Source organism: Ruditapes philippinarum, unplaced genomic scaffold, assembly GCF_026571515.1.
Source record: "Ruditapes philippinarum isolate M1 unplaced genomic scaffold, ASM2657151v2 ctg1795_1_1_1_1, whole genome shotgun sequence".
NCBI lineage: Eukaryota > Metazoa > Mollusca > Bivalvia > Venerida > Veneridae > Ruditapes > Ruditapes philippinarum.
Genome location: NW_026853244.1, coordinates 197,585 through 214,296, shown reverse-complemented (window position 1 = coordinate 214,296; position 16,712 = coordinate 197,585). Strand labels below are relative to the sequence as shown.

The 16,712-nt window shown below is 32.2% G+C and overlaps 2 protein-coding genes across 3 annotated transcripts in view; both read right to left on the bottom strand.

Moving 5' to 3' along the window:
- Window positions 1-3,740, bottom strand: part of LOC132736266 (uncharacterized) — a 15,293-nt gene extending 11,553 nt beyond the window's left edge. The window contains exons 1-2 of one of the 2 annotated variants that reach the window (XM_060723369.1): window positions 3,521-3,740; window positions 44-3,358 (exon numbers count right to left, since the gene is read on the bottom strand). The gene's annotated coding sequence lies outside the window, so the exon portion shown is untranslated. Of the gene's footprint in view, window positions 1-43 lie in introns of both variants that reach the window. The other variant, XM_060723368.1, reaches the window with a different exon arrangement.
- On the bottom strand, window positions 3,732-16,712 carry LOC132736267 (uncharacterized). The gene is made up of 6 exons (XM_060723370.1): window positions 16,360-16,712; window positions 13,799-13,887; window positions 12,036-12,266; window positions 10,371-10,573; window positions 7,716-7,793; window positions 3,732-6,752 (listed from the first exon to the last, which is right to left on the bottom strand). The coding sequence occupies exons 3-6, from the start codon at window positions 12,257-12,259 to the stop codon at window positions 6,631-6,633; spliced, it is 627 nt and encodes a 208-aa protein (XP_060579353.1). The 5' UTR covers window positions 12,260-12,266; window positions 13,799-13,887; window positions 16,360-16,712; the 3' UTR covers window positions 3,732-6,630.

Sequence of the window (16,712 nt, the reverse complement as noted above, 5' to 3'; positions counted from 1 at the left end):
ATTTGTACCTCAAGAAATTAAAAGTTAATACTTTGTGCTTTACCTGATGGTAGTGGATATTCTAAAGGTAAATCAGGTGAAGAAGTGGTTACTGTTGACAAAGATACATCTGTGGTAACTGAGGCCTCTACAACATCACTTTCCTTGAAGGTATCAACTCTCTCAGATGGGAGATTTTGACAGAATCCAGATGGGTGGAGTTCTGAAAAGTCTATAAATGTTTATATAACAGTCAAACAAGCATGGTATGCAGTTAAAGAGTTTCCTCTACTGGTTGGGGACCACCAAAACTGGACAACCACCAAACCCGGACGGCCCCAAAATGCTTAATTTAGTATTTTCTTTGTTCAGTGGTTGCGAGTCACTTTTTTATCAACAATAAATGCGTGTTTCTTCTAAAAATAAATAAATAAATTTATTTCAACCACCGTAAATGGTAATATTTTAATGGCTCTTTCAAGAATGTTGACCTTGAAATTTGGGGGTCAAGAAAACAATGCTTGACCTTATATACCAGCTATAATCATTTGCAGAGTAAATAATAGAATTTCCAAAACTTTAACATTTGTTGCTGAAATATTGTCTATCATGTTAAAGGGACTCCACTGAGGTTTTTTGACATGATGGGACTGAAAATATTTTTTCCAGATAAATGTACCATTTGATGAAGGTTTAAACCACTAATCTTTGTGCAAAATTTCAGATCATTTGCGCACTTCGTTTTATCAGAATAGTAATTTAAAATGTAAAAAAATGACCCAAAATGAAAAGCGTTTAAACGCTTTTCACTCAAATTTGGCTAAGAAAAGCATAAAAATATGATTTTAAATTTATTTCAAAGTATATTTCTGAACTATCTTTGCATATATTTCTGTTTAAAGTGCCCCAGCTCATTTATGTAATTTTTAGGCATTTAAACCTTAGTGGAGTCGCTTTAAAAATCAAAACACCCAAGCTTTTATCTGAATTATATCACGCCATGTACATTAATGTCCGGACACATGGTACTGTAGTGTAGACAATTGAGGTAATTTTGATACCTCCTTGTCGAGCCTCAGATATAAGTGTCAATAAAATCAGAAATAAACAAACTAGTTTGTTAGTTAGGAGAAGAACCTAGCTGAACCTTGTCAATTTTGTTGGTCTCTAGGTTAAAAATTATGAAATCTGTACAGAAAAGTGGTCAAAAAGTGTCCGGTTGATGGTCCCTGACCAGTATAGGAACAGGCAAACATAGTTTCATAATATTTAAGTAACTGTTTATGAGCATGTCACAATCTTATTGCATGAAGAATTTAGTGCTGAATGAGACATTATTTGTTACAAACTAGCAAAATGTAAACAAAATAGTAGTTTGACTATACAAAATACTTAATCACTTACATTGTACTGATTGCCAAAAGAACTCAACAGAAGCAACAGCTGAATCAGATATTTGGCTAATGATTAATTGTTTGGAAACTTAATCAGAACACTAAAAATAAAGAACTCTAGAAAAAGTGAAAAAAATGCATTTCTCTCCAAAAATGGGTCCTTAAGATCAATCCAAGTTTTGGATGCTTTGTAAATGCATGTACTAATTAAATCATGTTGAATTTTTTGTAGCAAATTTACAATTATATATTAAAAACATATCAACACAAAAATCACACTCACTGACAACATCAAGACTATGATATGAAAACTATATCAAAGGCAGACAATAAAAAAGCTCTGTAGATTCTATGCTCAAATGGTTAAATTCAGTATAATGCTTATATTATTATTTATTAAGATGTCAGACAGTTTATGTGGCCATTAACTTATATAACCCAAGCAGCTTGACAGAGAAGATTTGCATGAGAATAATGACTATAAGCTCTAAAGAAACTGAGAAATTTTAAACAAAAATAAGATGACATCAGTCATTCAACTCATGTGTGAACACTGCACAGTAATAAGTAATTCATATATAAAGTCAACATAGTGCTTTAGTTTTTTATGTAAGACATTTTAATTGAAAAGATATGGCAAAAACACAATAATAACTTTTATCACACACCCGTGCCGATTTTGCGGCTCCGTAAATATGGTATTGCACGGCCGTGCATATATTTTAACGTGACGTCATTAGCGTTATACAAACATAGTGTAAAGACGCGCTAAATGTTAGCGTTATACTATAGGCGCGTCATTGAAATATGACTCTTATTACACCATAAACGGTCTTTATTTTTGGTATGTGATAAATAGAATATTAAATTCGTGTAAGTTCATTACTGAATTTATTGCACTCGTTGAATAAAATAACAGAGGCTCGCATAATATATTTTTATTCAACTCGTGCAATAAATTCAGTATTGAACTTACACTCATTCAATATCCTCTATTTATGCACTAATGTAGATATACATTATTTGTGCACGCGTCAGATCAGTATATATAGCATCATACATTAAGTGTTGGGGCCAATCAAAATTCAAGAGATTAATATGCATTATTATAAGAAGCCATATAACCTGTCAGACATCATGATCAAATTAGAAACAAGAGCTGTCACAGGAGACAGCGAAGCTCGACTAATAAAATACTGGACGCAGTAAGGAGGACAAAACTATGAAAGAAAAATCAATTATGTATAATTATGTATTAAGTTATAGTAAAAAAATAACATTTGTTAACATAAATTCCAAGATCAAGGGGAATAATTATAGAAATAGTCATGCTAGAGTTATGGATCTTGCCACACAACATTTGTGTAATGATAAGAAATATATATTTGAAGTTTGAAGTAGATACCTTAAAAAGTAAAGAAGTTATTATATTTCTTAAAGAAAATCCTAAGTTCAAAGGGAGATAAATCTGTAAATATTGCTTCAAGAGTTATGAACATTGTCACATAAAATGTAATTAATGATAAGGAATAAGTATTTGAAGTTTGAGGTAGATACCTTTAAAAATAAAAAAGTTAAAATAAAAAATAACATTTTTCTAGTAAATAAATCTAAGTTTATGGGGAGATAATTCTTGCAATATTGGTGCTAGAGTTATGAACCTTGTCACATAAGATGTGGATGATGATCACGTAAATATATTTGAAGTATGAAGTTGATCCCTTTAGAAATAAATAAGTTACAGTAAAAAATAATATTTTTTATGGAAAATTCTAAGTTCAAAGGGAGATAAATCTGAAAATATTGGTGCTAGAGTTATGAACCTTGTCACATAAGATGGGGATGATGATAACGTAAATATATTTGAAGTATGAGGTCGATCCCTTAAGAAATAAAGAAGAAACAGTAAGAAATAGTATTTTTTGAGGAAAATTCTAAGTTCAAGGGGAGATAAATCTGAAAATATTGGTGCTAGAGTTATGAACCTTGTCACATAAGATGGGGATGATGATAAGGTACATATATTTGAAGTATGAGGTTGATCCCTTAAGAAATAAAGAAGTAACAGTAAAAAATAGTATTTTTTAAGGAAAATTCTAAGTTCAAGGGGAGATAAATCTAAAAATATTGGTGCTAGCGTTATGAACCTTGTCACATAAGATGTGGTTGATGATAAGGAACATATATTTGAAGTTTGAAGTTGATACCTTAAGAAATGACAAAGTTATAGTGAAAAATATTTTACTGCACCAAAACTTTAATCTAAAATCTGGACGCGGACGCGGACGCCGACGCCGACGCCGACGCCGGGGCGAGTAGGACAGCTCTCCATATACTTCGTATAGTCGAGCTAAAAAGCATTTTAACTTTATTTGAGGAAAACAAAAATAACTTCAAAAATAAGCATGTGTAATCTATATGTATTGTATGTCACTAATATCCAATGAAAAGAAACATTACAAACCAGCAATATATAGAAGATATTTGTTTGTTTCAGTGTAAGATCGAAAAATATTTCACCGAGTGAACACCAGATGCAATATTTTCCACGAGTGGCGTAGCCACGAGTGAAAATATAATAGCTGGGGTTCACGAGTGAAATATTATTTGATCTTACATGTAAAACAAACAAATTTTCTGTTTATTTCATGATTTTTTAACGATTTTTACACCATTTTACTGATTTTTGCCGCGTAACGTCATGCTCTTATCCTCATGACGTCATGAAATAATGACGTCACAATGTTGAAGCAAAATATAATTCCATGATTATTTTTAGATTTTAGATGTTTTTCAGCACAACGTTCGTAAATATTTACAAACTACAGTTATCACGTACATTTTTTATTATGATTGACTACAATTCCGCTGAAAAAAACATTCATTAATGATAAATATTTTATTTTTACGCCAAATATAGTTCGGCTACTGTGAAATTATATTTGGTAATCATTACTGTGAAATTATCAGAATATAATTAACCGTTATAATTCAGTAATCTACTGCAAAACATGTAATAATAAAATATAAACTATTTTATTAGAGAAAACTAAACTGACTTAAGCAAAGCATTAAATAAGAAGGTTGAGTGATTAAATACTTGAGGTACTGTCCAAAAGACATAAGAAATTGTAATAATCACTGTAGAAGCATTCTAGTTACTAGGAAAAGAAAAATGAAGTTGTCTTAGCAGAGCTCCAGAAAGCATGTATATCGGGTTAAAATATGCAGAGAAGAGTCCAAAAAGAATAAGTTTCAGATTTTTAGCATCAGTTATGCACAAAAAATGTAATTGCAAAATGCTTTTTACAAATATTAACTCTCAATCCAGATTTGAGGGGTAGAATCCTTTGGTCCTAAAAATTATCTGGAGGTCTGTGTCTATAGAAATATAAGGTAGAAACAAGGCGCAAGGATTGTCATAGTCCTTTATTTAATGTAAAGCACGCATGTGTGTGACCATTTGTTAACAGAAAATACAATGTAGCTTTTATTCCCTCAATTCCTCAGTTATCACATACATGTTTAACAATCATGGTGACTTGGTTAAGCTCTCAGACTGGCAACATATCAGGTAGGTTGGTAGTTTCTAACAGATACATTTATTTAACGAACAACACAATTGAAATGCAGACAAGAGTGATCTAGTAAAAAATTCAAGTTGGCAAGTATAAGCCGTGATAATGAAGAGCTAAAGGTGCATTTGAAACAACTGCATACACATTTGTATGTACTTGGTTAGATTTTTAAAGCCTGTATTTACAAACTACATACAGTATATACTAAAACTAAAACAAATATTATAACACGCTTTACATTATAACCCCTATCAGATAGAGCAATCAAGAACATTATTACACAATATATGCACCGCATAAAGGAATGCTTACACATCATATGCCTTTTTTTGGGGGGGCATTACGTAACATCAACACAGTATAGATCATATGGCGACATTCCAGCTTTACTGGTGGAGGAAGACCTCAGGTGCGTTTCTGTGCATTATTTCAGAACCACCGACGTTCCGTAAGCTAGCTGGATAGCTTCCTCACATGAAAGAATGCAAAGTCCCTGTCGGAATTCAAAGCCACAGTGGTGAGGGGCAAGTGGTTTGAAGTCAACTACCTTTACCACTTGCCCATGGACGATATCATATGATGTCAATAAACCAATTGACACCAGGAAATTTTTTCTACACTCAATGTAGTTCAACATATTTTCTATCATTTTTTTTGTTAGCATGTTAGAATTGAAATAGATATTAATTTTATTGTATCCTAGTTTAATAAAGCACAGTTTTTCGTTCAAATGCGTTGAAATAAATCACTCTGGCACATCGGCCTTCCTGATTATATTCCTACTTATCTGAACTTGAGCTGTGCATCATTTTACCTTCTAACACGACCCACAATTTTCCATTATGAACATAAACGAAGCAAAAGTTTGTATTATTATTCAATTAAATCAATGTTGACGTAACACAACATTCTGTATTTAGACATAACCATTAGATATGTGACCTAACCATCAAAACTTGGACGCGCTGAAAATAAGTACAGAAACAAATCAGGAGCTATTTAACTTGGTATAAGGTACCTCAGCATTTATTTGTTGATGTCGTGTTAGAATCAAAATAATATATACAAATCAATGATTTTATCATCCAAATCAATGATTTTATCGCTTGATAAAATTACATTTTGTTGTTTGGATGCTCATGATTTTATCACCAAGGCTATGACCTCGGGATATAATTCTTTGCATCTGAACTCCAGTGATTTTATTTGACGGAAAACTCCAGTAATTTTATATGACGGAAATCACTGTTTGGTATATATAATTTCGAAAAAACAATACACTCGGAATTGATATCTATTTCGTTAAAAATTCATCAACACATTTACTTCGCACAATATTCAGAACTCAAATGAATAAAAAACTGAAAAGCTTTTTCAGAGTTGTTTGTCCAGTGTATGAAACTAGTATCTAAAAACAGATTTGGGCTTATATGAACTTTTAATTTGAATAGCACAAGACCAAAACATCAATGAAATTATATCGAATTGAATGGCTTACAATGACTTGTCACCATTGATTGCCAGGCTCATTATTAGTTTCACACACTGACTGTAAGAAATGGTTATACATAAGCTTCTACCACAAATATAAGGCACCACCACACAAAAAATCTGATTACATTTCATACTTACCAATGCCAATCTTAAAAATAGTTGTTTCCTTTGCTTATTCTAAAGAACTATACAAATTTTGAAATATCCAGTATATGTACAGCTTTATTTTTAAAGATCGGATTAATAAAATGCTTTGTATAGAAGAACTTAAAGGAAACACACATTTCATTGGCTTCAGCTGTATCTCCTTCCAAAATACATAAAAGAAACAGCATGGTAAAAAATTGATTTATTTAAAATGCATGATTTAACTGATTAATTAGCAAATAAATGGAAGAAAATGTTCTAAATGATGATAGAACCTTGAAGCAATAATTTTAATATGTAAAAGATATGCTCGAGTACTCGAACACTCTGGTCCCTTCGGCAGAAATTTAGTGAATATCACACCTTTTCGGTCAAACACAAAAACATAACAAAAGTTGTAGGTCGAAATGTTCTAAATAAGTGACAGCAGGCGCCATATGTTTTTAACACCTTGTGATCTTGAGTAAAGGCAATTAAGTTTGAGTTTAGAAAATGATTGCCTAATCAAACTCAAGCATTTTCAATATGCATGAATATAGATTAACACATTGTACCGCTAATACTAATTTAAAAACATTGCGATAATAATTCTTAATATTTCAAAGAAATGACATATTCGACGGACTGATGTTCTAACAAACAATATTATTATTATATTGAAGTATTTATCATTTGACCGAAATAAATTGGAAAACATTAAGGTCTATGTTCTACATGATAATAGTTTAACCTTGGTTAGCTCGAACTACCGATCTCTGAAAACATATTTGCACAGACCCTCTGAGTTTGAGTGAACCAAGTTCGACTGTAGTTCTGTTATGAGGTGCATTCTCATCTCAAATTTGTCACTGTTGAGACACTTGATTTTTGTTATTGTTTTGGTTGATTTTGAGTCAGATTGTGGAGACTCAGCATTAATTCAGGCATGAGCAAGCACCTAAGTAGAGCCACCGACCTTCCATAAGCTAGCTGGATAGCTTCCTTACATGAAAGAATCAGAAGTTGTTGACATGATTAAAACCAATAGTGGTGAGAGGCAAGTGATTGAAAGTCAGTGACCTTAACCACTCTACAATGGATGCCCATTAATTCAGTTTATCAAACAAATTATATTGTACAGTACCTTCTGCATCATGTTCCATTTTTTCTACTATGTCCAACAACTCATGGTCATCAGTGTCTGACAGCTCATCTCTGACAACTGAAACACACAAAACTGACATTACTAAAAGACAACAATAATACTGATGTGTGCAGGCAAAATGGGTCATAAGCAGGTGTTGTAGCTTGGAAACGCCATCTGTTAAATATTATATGGATGTAAATGCTAGAGGTTTGATCTTAAGCAAGGACTTAAAATGAGGATAACTGATCTACTTGTACAGTTGATCAAGAGATTTAATGCATGCAGCACAAATCTACTGTGCCCCATTTCGTCCAAAAAATTATGCTAGTAAACACTTGATACTTGATAAGTATCACCACTAAAGGGCAAAATTAAGACCTAAATTTGCTTGTCTTGAGTTTCGCTTTTATCTAGAGCAACAATTAGGAAAGTGATAGTAGCGAAATTTGAACACGTGATAATAATCACCTCTAAAGGGTGATATTCATACTAAATTTTGCATGAATTAAATTTCACTACTTAGTCTCTCATGCGATAATTAGCGCCCTTCAACACTATTATTAGCGAAATTAAGATACGAAAAATAAGACATGTAAGATAATAATTATCAAAGAGATTGTATGTTTGCAATGTACCCAGTTTTTAGTTGACAAGTTGTTATATAATGTACAGGATGTACTCAGATCAAAATTTCGCAGATATTACTGCTGATTTAATGGCGTTCCATAAAAACATACTGCATGTCAGTGAACAATAGCCACTTATATAGAGAATAACATGCTACTGTCTTTTGATATCAATTTTATCAGGCAAGGCTAATATGAGCTAGAAAGGGCGAGGCTTGCTGAACCGTTTCTGTCCATTAATGATTAGCCGAGCCTGATAAAATTGATATCAAAAGACAGTAGCATGTTTTTCTATTTATCATGTAACACATAAAAATTGTCAAAATAACAAAAAAATCTACTTTTGAAATAGCGAATTTCGTAAAAAAGGGGATTTTTTTCCAAGAAATAATTCTTGAAAACTAATTCCTCTGTCCCTGAAACTTAGAATTTGTAAATTGCAGCCAGTTTTTCTTTCAACTCGGTTAAAAGATACAACAGAATGTAGGCCTAACACGATAAGATTCTTACCTTTAAACAATTCAATCCAAAATCCCTAAGAATTACATAAGTGTCATAAACTTTACTGCACTTTTTGTCTTGAATAATATTGTCAAATTCAAAAGTTCACGAAAATTTTAAATCAAGTAAAAGTCAAATAGGCAATCTACTCAAGCTACTCAAACATTCAACTTATTTTTTAAACGAAACAATTTGTTCACTTATCAAATATTTACAAGTTCTCAAAGAAAATTGTCAAGCCTGTTTGTTATGATTACATGTATAGTATGACGTGAACATTGATGATGTCATTTGCATTATAAATTATGACGTCACTTCATTTAGTTGGTGCTAAAACTATTCGCTATCTAATTTATTCGTAATTGAAATAATAAATAAATAAATAAATAAATAAATGAATAAATAAATAAATATCGCATCTTGATTCAAAACTTGTAAGGGTATGAGATTACATTGTAAAATTCACATGCTGATGAAAATGAGAATACAAGCAATTGAAAAAAGTCAGTTGAAATGGGCGGGGCTTATTTTTGATCATTCGGAGCTGCCTCGGCTATTATCTATAATATTAACCTCGGAAACAATACGGATTAAAATTATTTCTACCACGTGGTTCCAGATGTAAACAGAAACAGAGATAATGTATATATTTGACATCTAATGTCTGTTCCGGTACTCTTATAAAATACTTGAAAATATGTCTGACAACAATCTGTTATTTAAATATGCCCACTGATGTTCAATTTTAAACAAAACCCACTAAATGTCAACAGGTTGGCTTTTTGTACTTAACTTTCAGTTTCTACAACCATAAAAATAAATATTAAATAATGTATTGTTTGCATTTGTACCTATGAATTCACTTATTTTAGGTGGACTTTTACAACATGTATTGGAAATAAACTTGTGAACAACTCCAAGCATTAAAATACTATTTGTTTACATGTTTAGTTTCTTAGCATAGGTTAGACCGAAATACCTCATCCGTTCTGTGTATTCATACTATTGTATACGAGGTCCTTATCCGAAGGTTGACGGAAAGGGCCGAGTAGTTGCGATAGATTTTTGATATCAGGTTACTGACCTGATATCAAAAATAATTATCAGGCAAGTGTTATTGGGCAGTAACCATAGCAGTTGCATAATAAATCTGTATATCATTCATCAACAACAGTTGAAATAATGTTTAAAAGTCAATAAATATAACTGATCTATCAATTGAGACAAAACTTATCATATACTGATATAAAATCTTTTAAAATGTATTTTATGTAAATAAATTGTAAAGAATTTTGCCATCTAAAATAATGGTGCAAAATTTACATTCTAAAATCAAAATTGTCTAATGATGTAAAAAGGACATTACTTGCAAGAAAGGTACAGCCAATGAAGAATGATCAGAATGAGCATAAACTTTAATGTAATAAATATAATAAGGACAGTTTCCAAAATCTAACATCATGTATTGATTATCATCTTGAATTTGAGCAAGTATTTAATTGAAAAATAATGTATTCAAACAGACCTTTAGCTGGAATTGTTGTGATTCTTTCCTTTCTCTTCATCACAACAGCTTCTTCTCCCTCAGGAAAGAGTTTCAAATATTTTTGTAATGCCATCTTGTTTAACCATCGTGCATCTTCACTGGGTTTGTCCTTTTCCAGACTGACTACCAAGTAGGCTGCATAGCCAAGGGCATTTGAGAGAAGCCATTGAAATGTTGTGTTCCTGAAATATTAGTTTATATATTTAATCAAAAAATTAAATCAGTATTTAATCAAAAATTTAAATGACATTGATTGCAAACAGATTTGAATGATAAATTGTTATTTAGGGCATTATTTAAGCAAATTTCACACGCTGAAGAATTAAAGTAAACACGGTTGGTTTAAACATATTTATTCAAGCTCGACTGCGAAACAAGTTCTTGCGACTTATATTAATCACTTTTGAGTCTGCTTCCTGGAACCAACCAGTACTGGTGTCATATGAAGAAACATGGTCGTGACCCTTGTAGCGCTCAAACCAATAATCTCTGGGTTGAGAGGCAGACACCTTAACCACTAGGGCACCACTCCCCTTAAACATTGTTTAAGATGCGTGACAGGTTATATGGTCCAGTATAAAAATTTGTAGGCATACTGGTTGGGGACCACCAAAACTGGACAACCACCAAACCAGGACGGCCCCAAAAAAGCTTCATTTAGTATTTTCTTTGTTCAGTGGTTGTCACTCACTTTTTTATCAACAATAAGTGCATGTTTCTTTTAAAATTAAGTAAATAAATTTATTTCAACCTCCGTAAATGGTAATATTTAAATGTCTATTTCAAGAATGTTGACGTTGAAATTGGGGGGTCAAGAAAGCAATGCCTGACCTCATATACCAGCTATAATCATTTGCAGAGTGAATAAAAGAATATCCAAAACTTCAGCATTTGTTGCTGACATATTATATATCATGTTACAAATAAAAAATCTAAACACCCAAGCTTTTATCTGAATTAAATCACATTGTGTTCATATCTGTCGGGACACATGGTACTGTAGTGTAGACAATTTAGGTAATTTTGATACCTTCCTTGTCGAGCCTCAGATATAAGTGTCAATACAATCAGAAATAAACAAACTTGTTTGTTAGTTAGGAGAAGTACCTAGCTGAACCTTGTCAAATTGTTTGGTCTCTATGTTAAAAATCAAGAAATCTGTACGGAAAAATGCTCCAAAAGTGTCCGGTTGATGGTCTCCGACCAGTATATTTTAACAGAAGCCACTTTAACACTTTCGCTGCCAGAGGGTTATTGTTTTATTGATCACCTATTTGCCAGAGGGTTTTTTAAGAAATTATTATATAATTAATTAATATAATTATAATTATTTGTTATAAGTATCATAATAATTATATATGTTTCCAAATCTGTCAGTATAATGATAATTATTGTCGATGGTACATTTTTTAAAATTTATTATTATTTGTATTATTATTATTATTAATTTATTATTATTATCATTATTATTATAGAAACGGCTAAAGCCGTCCATATGGCAAATACGCCGAAAATAACAGGGACGGCTTAAGCCGTCCCTATGGCAGTGAAAGAATTAAATACTAGTATTACATTACATTCTAAGTTACGTCTCTTTATACCATGTACAGTAGAAGGTGGGATACACTTTTAATAAAAACAAACCTAAATCGGCCAAACTGTAAGGTGAACTGCCCCAACAGATGCTTTCTATTGTCAATATCGCCATTCTTCTTCAGCACAGCTTTTACAGCAATTTCCCTCACTTTTGCTGCAGGCAGTGCTTTCTCATAATGTTTTTGTCTTTGTTCGCTAAGAACAGCACGGGCCTCATCAGTGTCTGCTAGGAGAAGAGCTCCATTTCTTTTTCGCCGAAACACTGGCTCCATCCTCACTCTGTGGAATTTTACAATTAAAATGCAAAAATAATCTACCTCACATATATATCAATAAGGGTCATTAATGCAATGTTTATCTAGTTTCAAATACCCCAAAATATTCCATCCATCCATGTCTATTCTAGGATTCATGCTTATTTTTCAAAGAATGCACATATTTTGGACACATGGGCGTGAAAACCACACTAAAGCAAGGTTATTTTGTGAACATAAAATAATTATTTCAATGAAATGGTTAAGGCGGACAACTTCTGTTGCCGTTAATAAATAAATATTTTCCTTCAAAGAAAATCATCGGTTGAATACTTTGATTTATCACACATCTGTGCCGATTTTGCGACTCAGTAAAATGGTATTGCACGGCCGTGCATATATTTTGTTGTGACGTCATTAGCGTCATACAAACATAGTGTAAAGACGCGCTAAATGTTAGCGTTATACTATAGGAGCGTCAATGAGAAATGACTCTTATTTCACTTGAAACGGTCTTTATTATGGGTATGTGATAAATAAAATATTAAATTCGTGCAAGTTCTAAATTTATTACACTAAAATAATGCGATGCTCACCAGAGGCTCACATAATATAATTTTATTCAACTTGCGCAATAAATTCAGTATTGAACTAACACTCTGACATTCAATATCCTCTTTGTATAAAATTGATGCTGCCAGAAGTGCAAACTACAGACAAATAATTTCATAAGTCACATTATTTTTTGTCAGTCTAAACAGTCATTATTTTTGGTATGTGATAAAAAGAATATTAAATTTGTATTAGTTCAATACTGAATTTATTGAACAAGTGAATAAATTAATACTTTGCTTACCACAGGCTCACATAATATTAATAAAATCTGTCATATGTTACTTTCAGATCGGAATATCCATCACGAGGGTATCCGTGTGGGTATCAATGGGACAGATATTTCGATTTGAACAGCAAACCTATTTCAGATATTTTTCCTTGCATATTCTGCTATATATATTCTTTCATATCTAAAATGGTTTACCTCAATTAGATATTTATTATTAGTTAATGGAAATTAATGTCATTTCATCCATAAATATTTTATTAGAATAGCATATGAATTTACAACTTTAATAACAACTGCAAAATGATGTCATCCTTAGCACTTAGTTTCCTTCTAAAAATGCACCAAAATAATCTCATTTTAACGAAGTTCATTCATATAATGCGGTAAAATGACATTGTTGTATGGCACATAACTCATCTGGCACTCTGATACTAGATGAAATTTTTGGCATGGATAAACCTAGCGAAAACGCAGGTTTGATATGCAAGAATATTTTATTCAACTAATTTAATAAATTCAGTATTTAACTTACACTCATTCAATATCCTATTGGTATTAATTTAATAGATAATAATTTAAGAAAATAAATTTGATTCTGTTCAAGGGAGCATACATCATAAATCCATCAAATCTGCCTTCCCAGACATAGTTAAATGTGAATGCTCAAATTAGACCAAATATTAGTATGTTTAGATTAAAGCTGAAATGATTACCTGCTTGGCAAGCTTGCCTTCAATTCTGTAATTTCTGTGTTCTAGACAAGATCTGGGTTCTGGCAGGTAGACTGTTGAAATATCTTTGTCTGAATAAAAAAATAAAATATCAAATCCTATTAATAAACTTCACAAACTTTTCCCACTGTATTTTATTATATTATCATTTCTGGCCTTAGACTTAAAGCAGCACGCCTCCAGATTCATCCTAATTTTCATGAAAATTTTGAAAATGTTTTCAAAAGTAAGAAATTGTGAAATGAACAAAGAATGTAATTGACACATTGTAATCGGTACTTATAATCAACGTAAATTACCAAATAAGAGGTCAAAATATGCAAAAAAAAGCCCCTACTGCCCTAGTAACGCAGTAGAAATTTGGTGATAAATATTGCCGTAAACAGTCATTAATACACATAATATATAAATTATCACCGGAATCTTTAATCTGTTTACTTCTTATTACTGTGAAAAGTTGGTAGCCCGAGGAGAAATTTAGTAGTCAGGGGCTATCGGACTACAGCTAATTTCGAACACTGTAAGTGGTACCGAATAACGGACACATTCACAATCACAAACAGACTTTAACAATTTTCAGACTGGGTACGAGGGACCTGTTCACAATTCTGATTCATTAAGCCTTTGATAACGTATTATTTCCTCTCTTCGCATAATGATGCTAAAATTTTGCCTGTTGTGCTTTGTTTATCTTAAAATGTGTTTAGCCGACCATGATAACAGGTGCAATCGCCCTTTTAATTTTCGTACTGTTCAAATACGAAACTTCTAGGGACGAATCAATACCGAAACAAGCGTCTGGTAATTTCTGTAAACATCATTTAACATGTCTCGTGACTGTAAATCATACTACATTAAAAAAATTATGTTTTTACTGCTTAATAAGATATTCACAATCTTAAGTACAACAAATTCACAATTTTCAGAGTACCGGACCCATTCATAAATCAGGAAAAAAATCCCTTTAACAGTAATTTTACAATTTCTACAAACTGCATCTTTTATTACTATTTTAACTTATCTATTACACTTCCCTGCTTTTTCAGGCCTTAAAACTTCCAAGTAATCCATTTTCCTTTCTTGTTCTCAACACCCTCAAACTTAGCAGCAGACATTTTCATATGACATCAGTTGTTTAGACTAATTTATTTACCGTTAACCGAAATAGGCAACCAAAAAGAGAAACCGACTCAAAGACAAGAGGACTTCTCAGGTAATCTGGGGGTATACTTTGAGTTTTTACCTTTTAATAATTTTAAATATTTTTCTATCAGACAAAGGGGCATGTATTTTTCTAATTCAATCATTACAAATTTTAAATTTAAAAGCAGGGTTCATTTTAATTTTTAAAAGTGCGGGTTATTCTATTTTTTTTCCGCAGTTTTTACCATCCCATTTTTTTGATTACATTTTTTTTCAACTTAAATAGTATTGAATTTGTATTTTGTTATTGTCTTTTCTATATAAATTATAATATAGTTTTCAGATAATGACTACCATACCGGTATATACTGGTTTTTCAAAATCATAATGTAAATGGCAAATTATCTATAACAAAAATATATATGGCAATAACCGGTAGCAGTTTACATCACCAACCCCTAATATTTACAGAATATCCATGGGTTTACTCAGGCGCCAATTTATGTTTGAAATAATGCACAGAAGGGTACCAGATGACTTTGTTTGTTTGTTTGTTTTGGGTTTTACGTCGCATCGACACAGTATAGGTCATATCGCGACGCTCCATCCAGCTTTACTGGTGGAGGAAGACCTCAGGTGCCCTTCCGTGCATTATTTCAGGCACGAACGGGTCCCTGATTAGAACCACCGACGTTCCGTAAGCTAGCTGGATAGCTTCCTCACATGAAAGAATCCAAAGTCCCTGTCGGGATACGAACCCACAGAGGTGAGGGGCAAGTGGTTTGAAGTCAACGACCTTAACCACTCGGCCACGGACGCCCCTACCAGATGACTTCCTCCACCAGAAAAGCTGGAAAGTCGCAATATATTGTGTAGTGCATTGTAAAACCAACCAAAAAACAACAACAGTAACCACCGATAAGTACATTAGTATCCACATTGGTCGTCATATGTAAGAGTACTAGTTTGAAACAATATATTTTCTAATGATCCAAGCGTTTTATGTTGAAGAAATTTGGCAGATGCATTTAAATAACTTAGATGTTTAAAAATTTGCAAATGTTATCATCCTTAAGTTAACATTTGTGGAGAATTTCTGTACATACACTGTAAGGCCTAAGGGTGTATGACAAAGGCGAATTTGGAAGGGGAGGGGGGCGGGAGCTGGCGGCATCCAACGATAGCCTGTATATCAAACGCATTCGGTCAGGTAAACTAGACTTAACAAATAAAGTGTAACAAATAACAGCATAATCTTATCAAAATTCATGGAACAAACATATATATCTATCGCAGCGAGTCGAACGTTGTTTTTTTTTCCGAATGAAAATTCATCGGCGTTCACAAGAAAATAGCGCAATGTAATGATATAACAAACAAAAAATGTACAAAATAGTTACCTTAACACTATGTCAAACTATATATTCTTCAAATATTTAATAGAAATCATCAAATGTAATAGAAATATACGAAAAATGAATTCATCTCATCCTCAGCAGCAGTATCAAAAATGGCGACCATCACTATTAATTTTCGATAGAATCCTATCATCTGATTGGTCAATTTTCGATAACATTTCTATCAAGATTCCTATCATCTTATTGGTCAATTTTCGATAACATTTCTATACATTTCTATACATCCTCGTTACTCTATTGGTTGAAATCTATCGAAATCTATCGAAATATTGTGAGTCCAGTGAGTAATTTTTAGCGCTAGCCGGGCGCTTGCTTACGATGGTAAAATAATTTTA

Bases quoted from the DNA above. Each gene is read 5' to 3' on its own strand.
- LOC132736267 (XM_060723370.1), bottom strand. From the start codon at position 12,259: ATGGAGCCAGTGTTTCGGCGAAAAAGAAATGGAGCTCTTCTCCTAGCA. The intron at 10,574-12,035 runs GTTTGTTTTTAT...CTAATATTTCAG, and splicing joins TTACAGTTTGGCCGATTTAG to GAACACAACATTTCAATGGC. The intron at 7,794-10,370 runs GTCTGTTTGAAT...TGTGTGTTTCAG, and splicing joins CACAACAATTCCAGCTAAAG to TTGTCAGAGATGAGCTGTCA.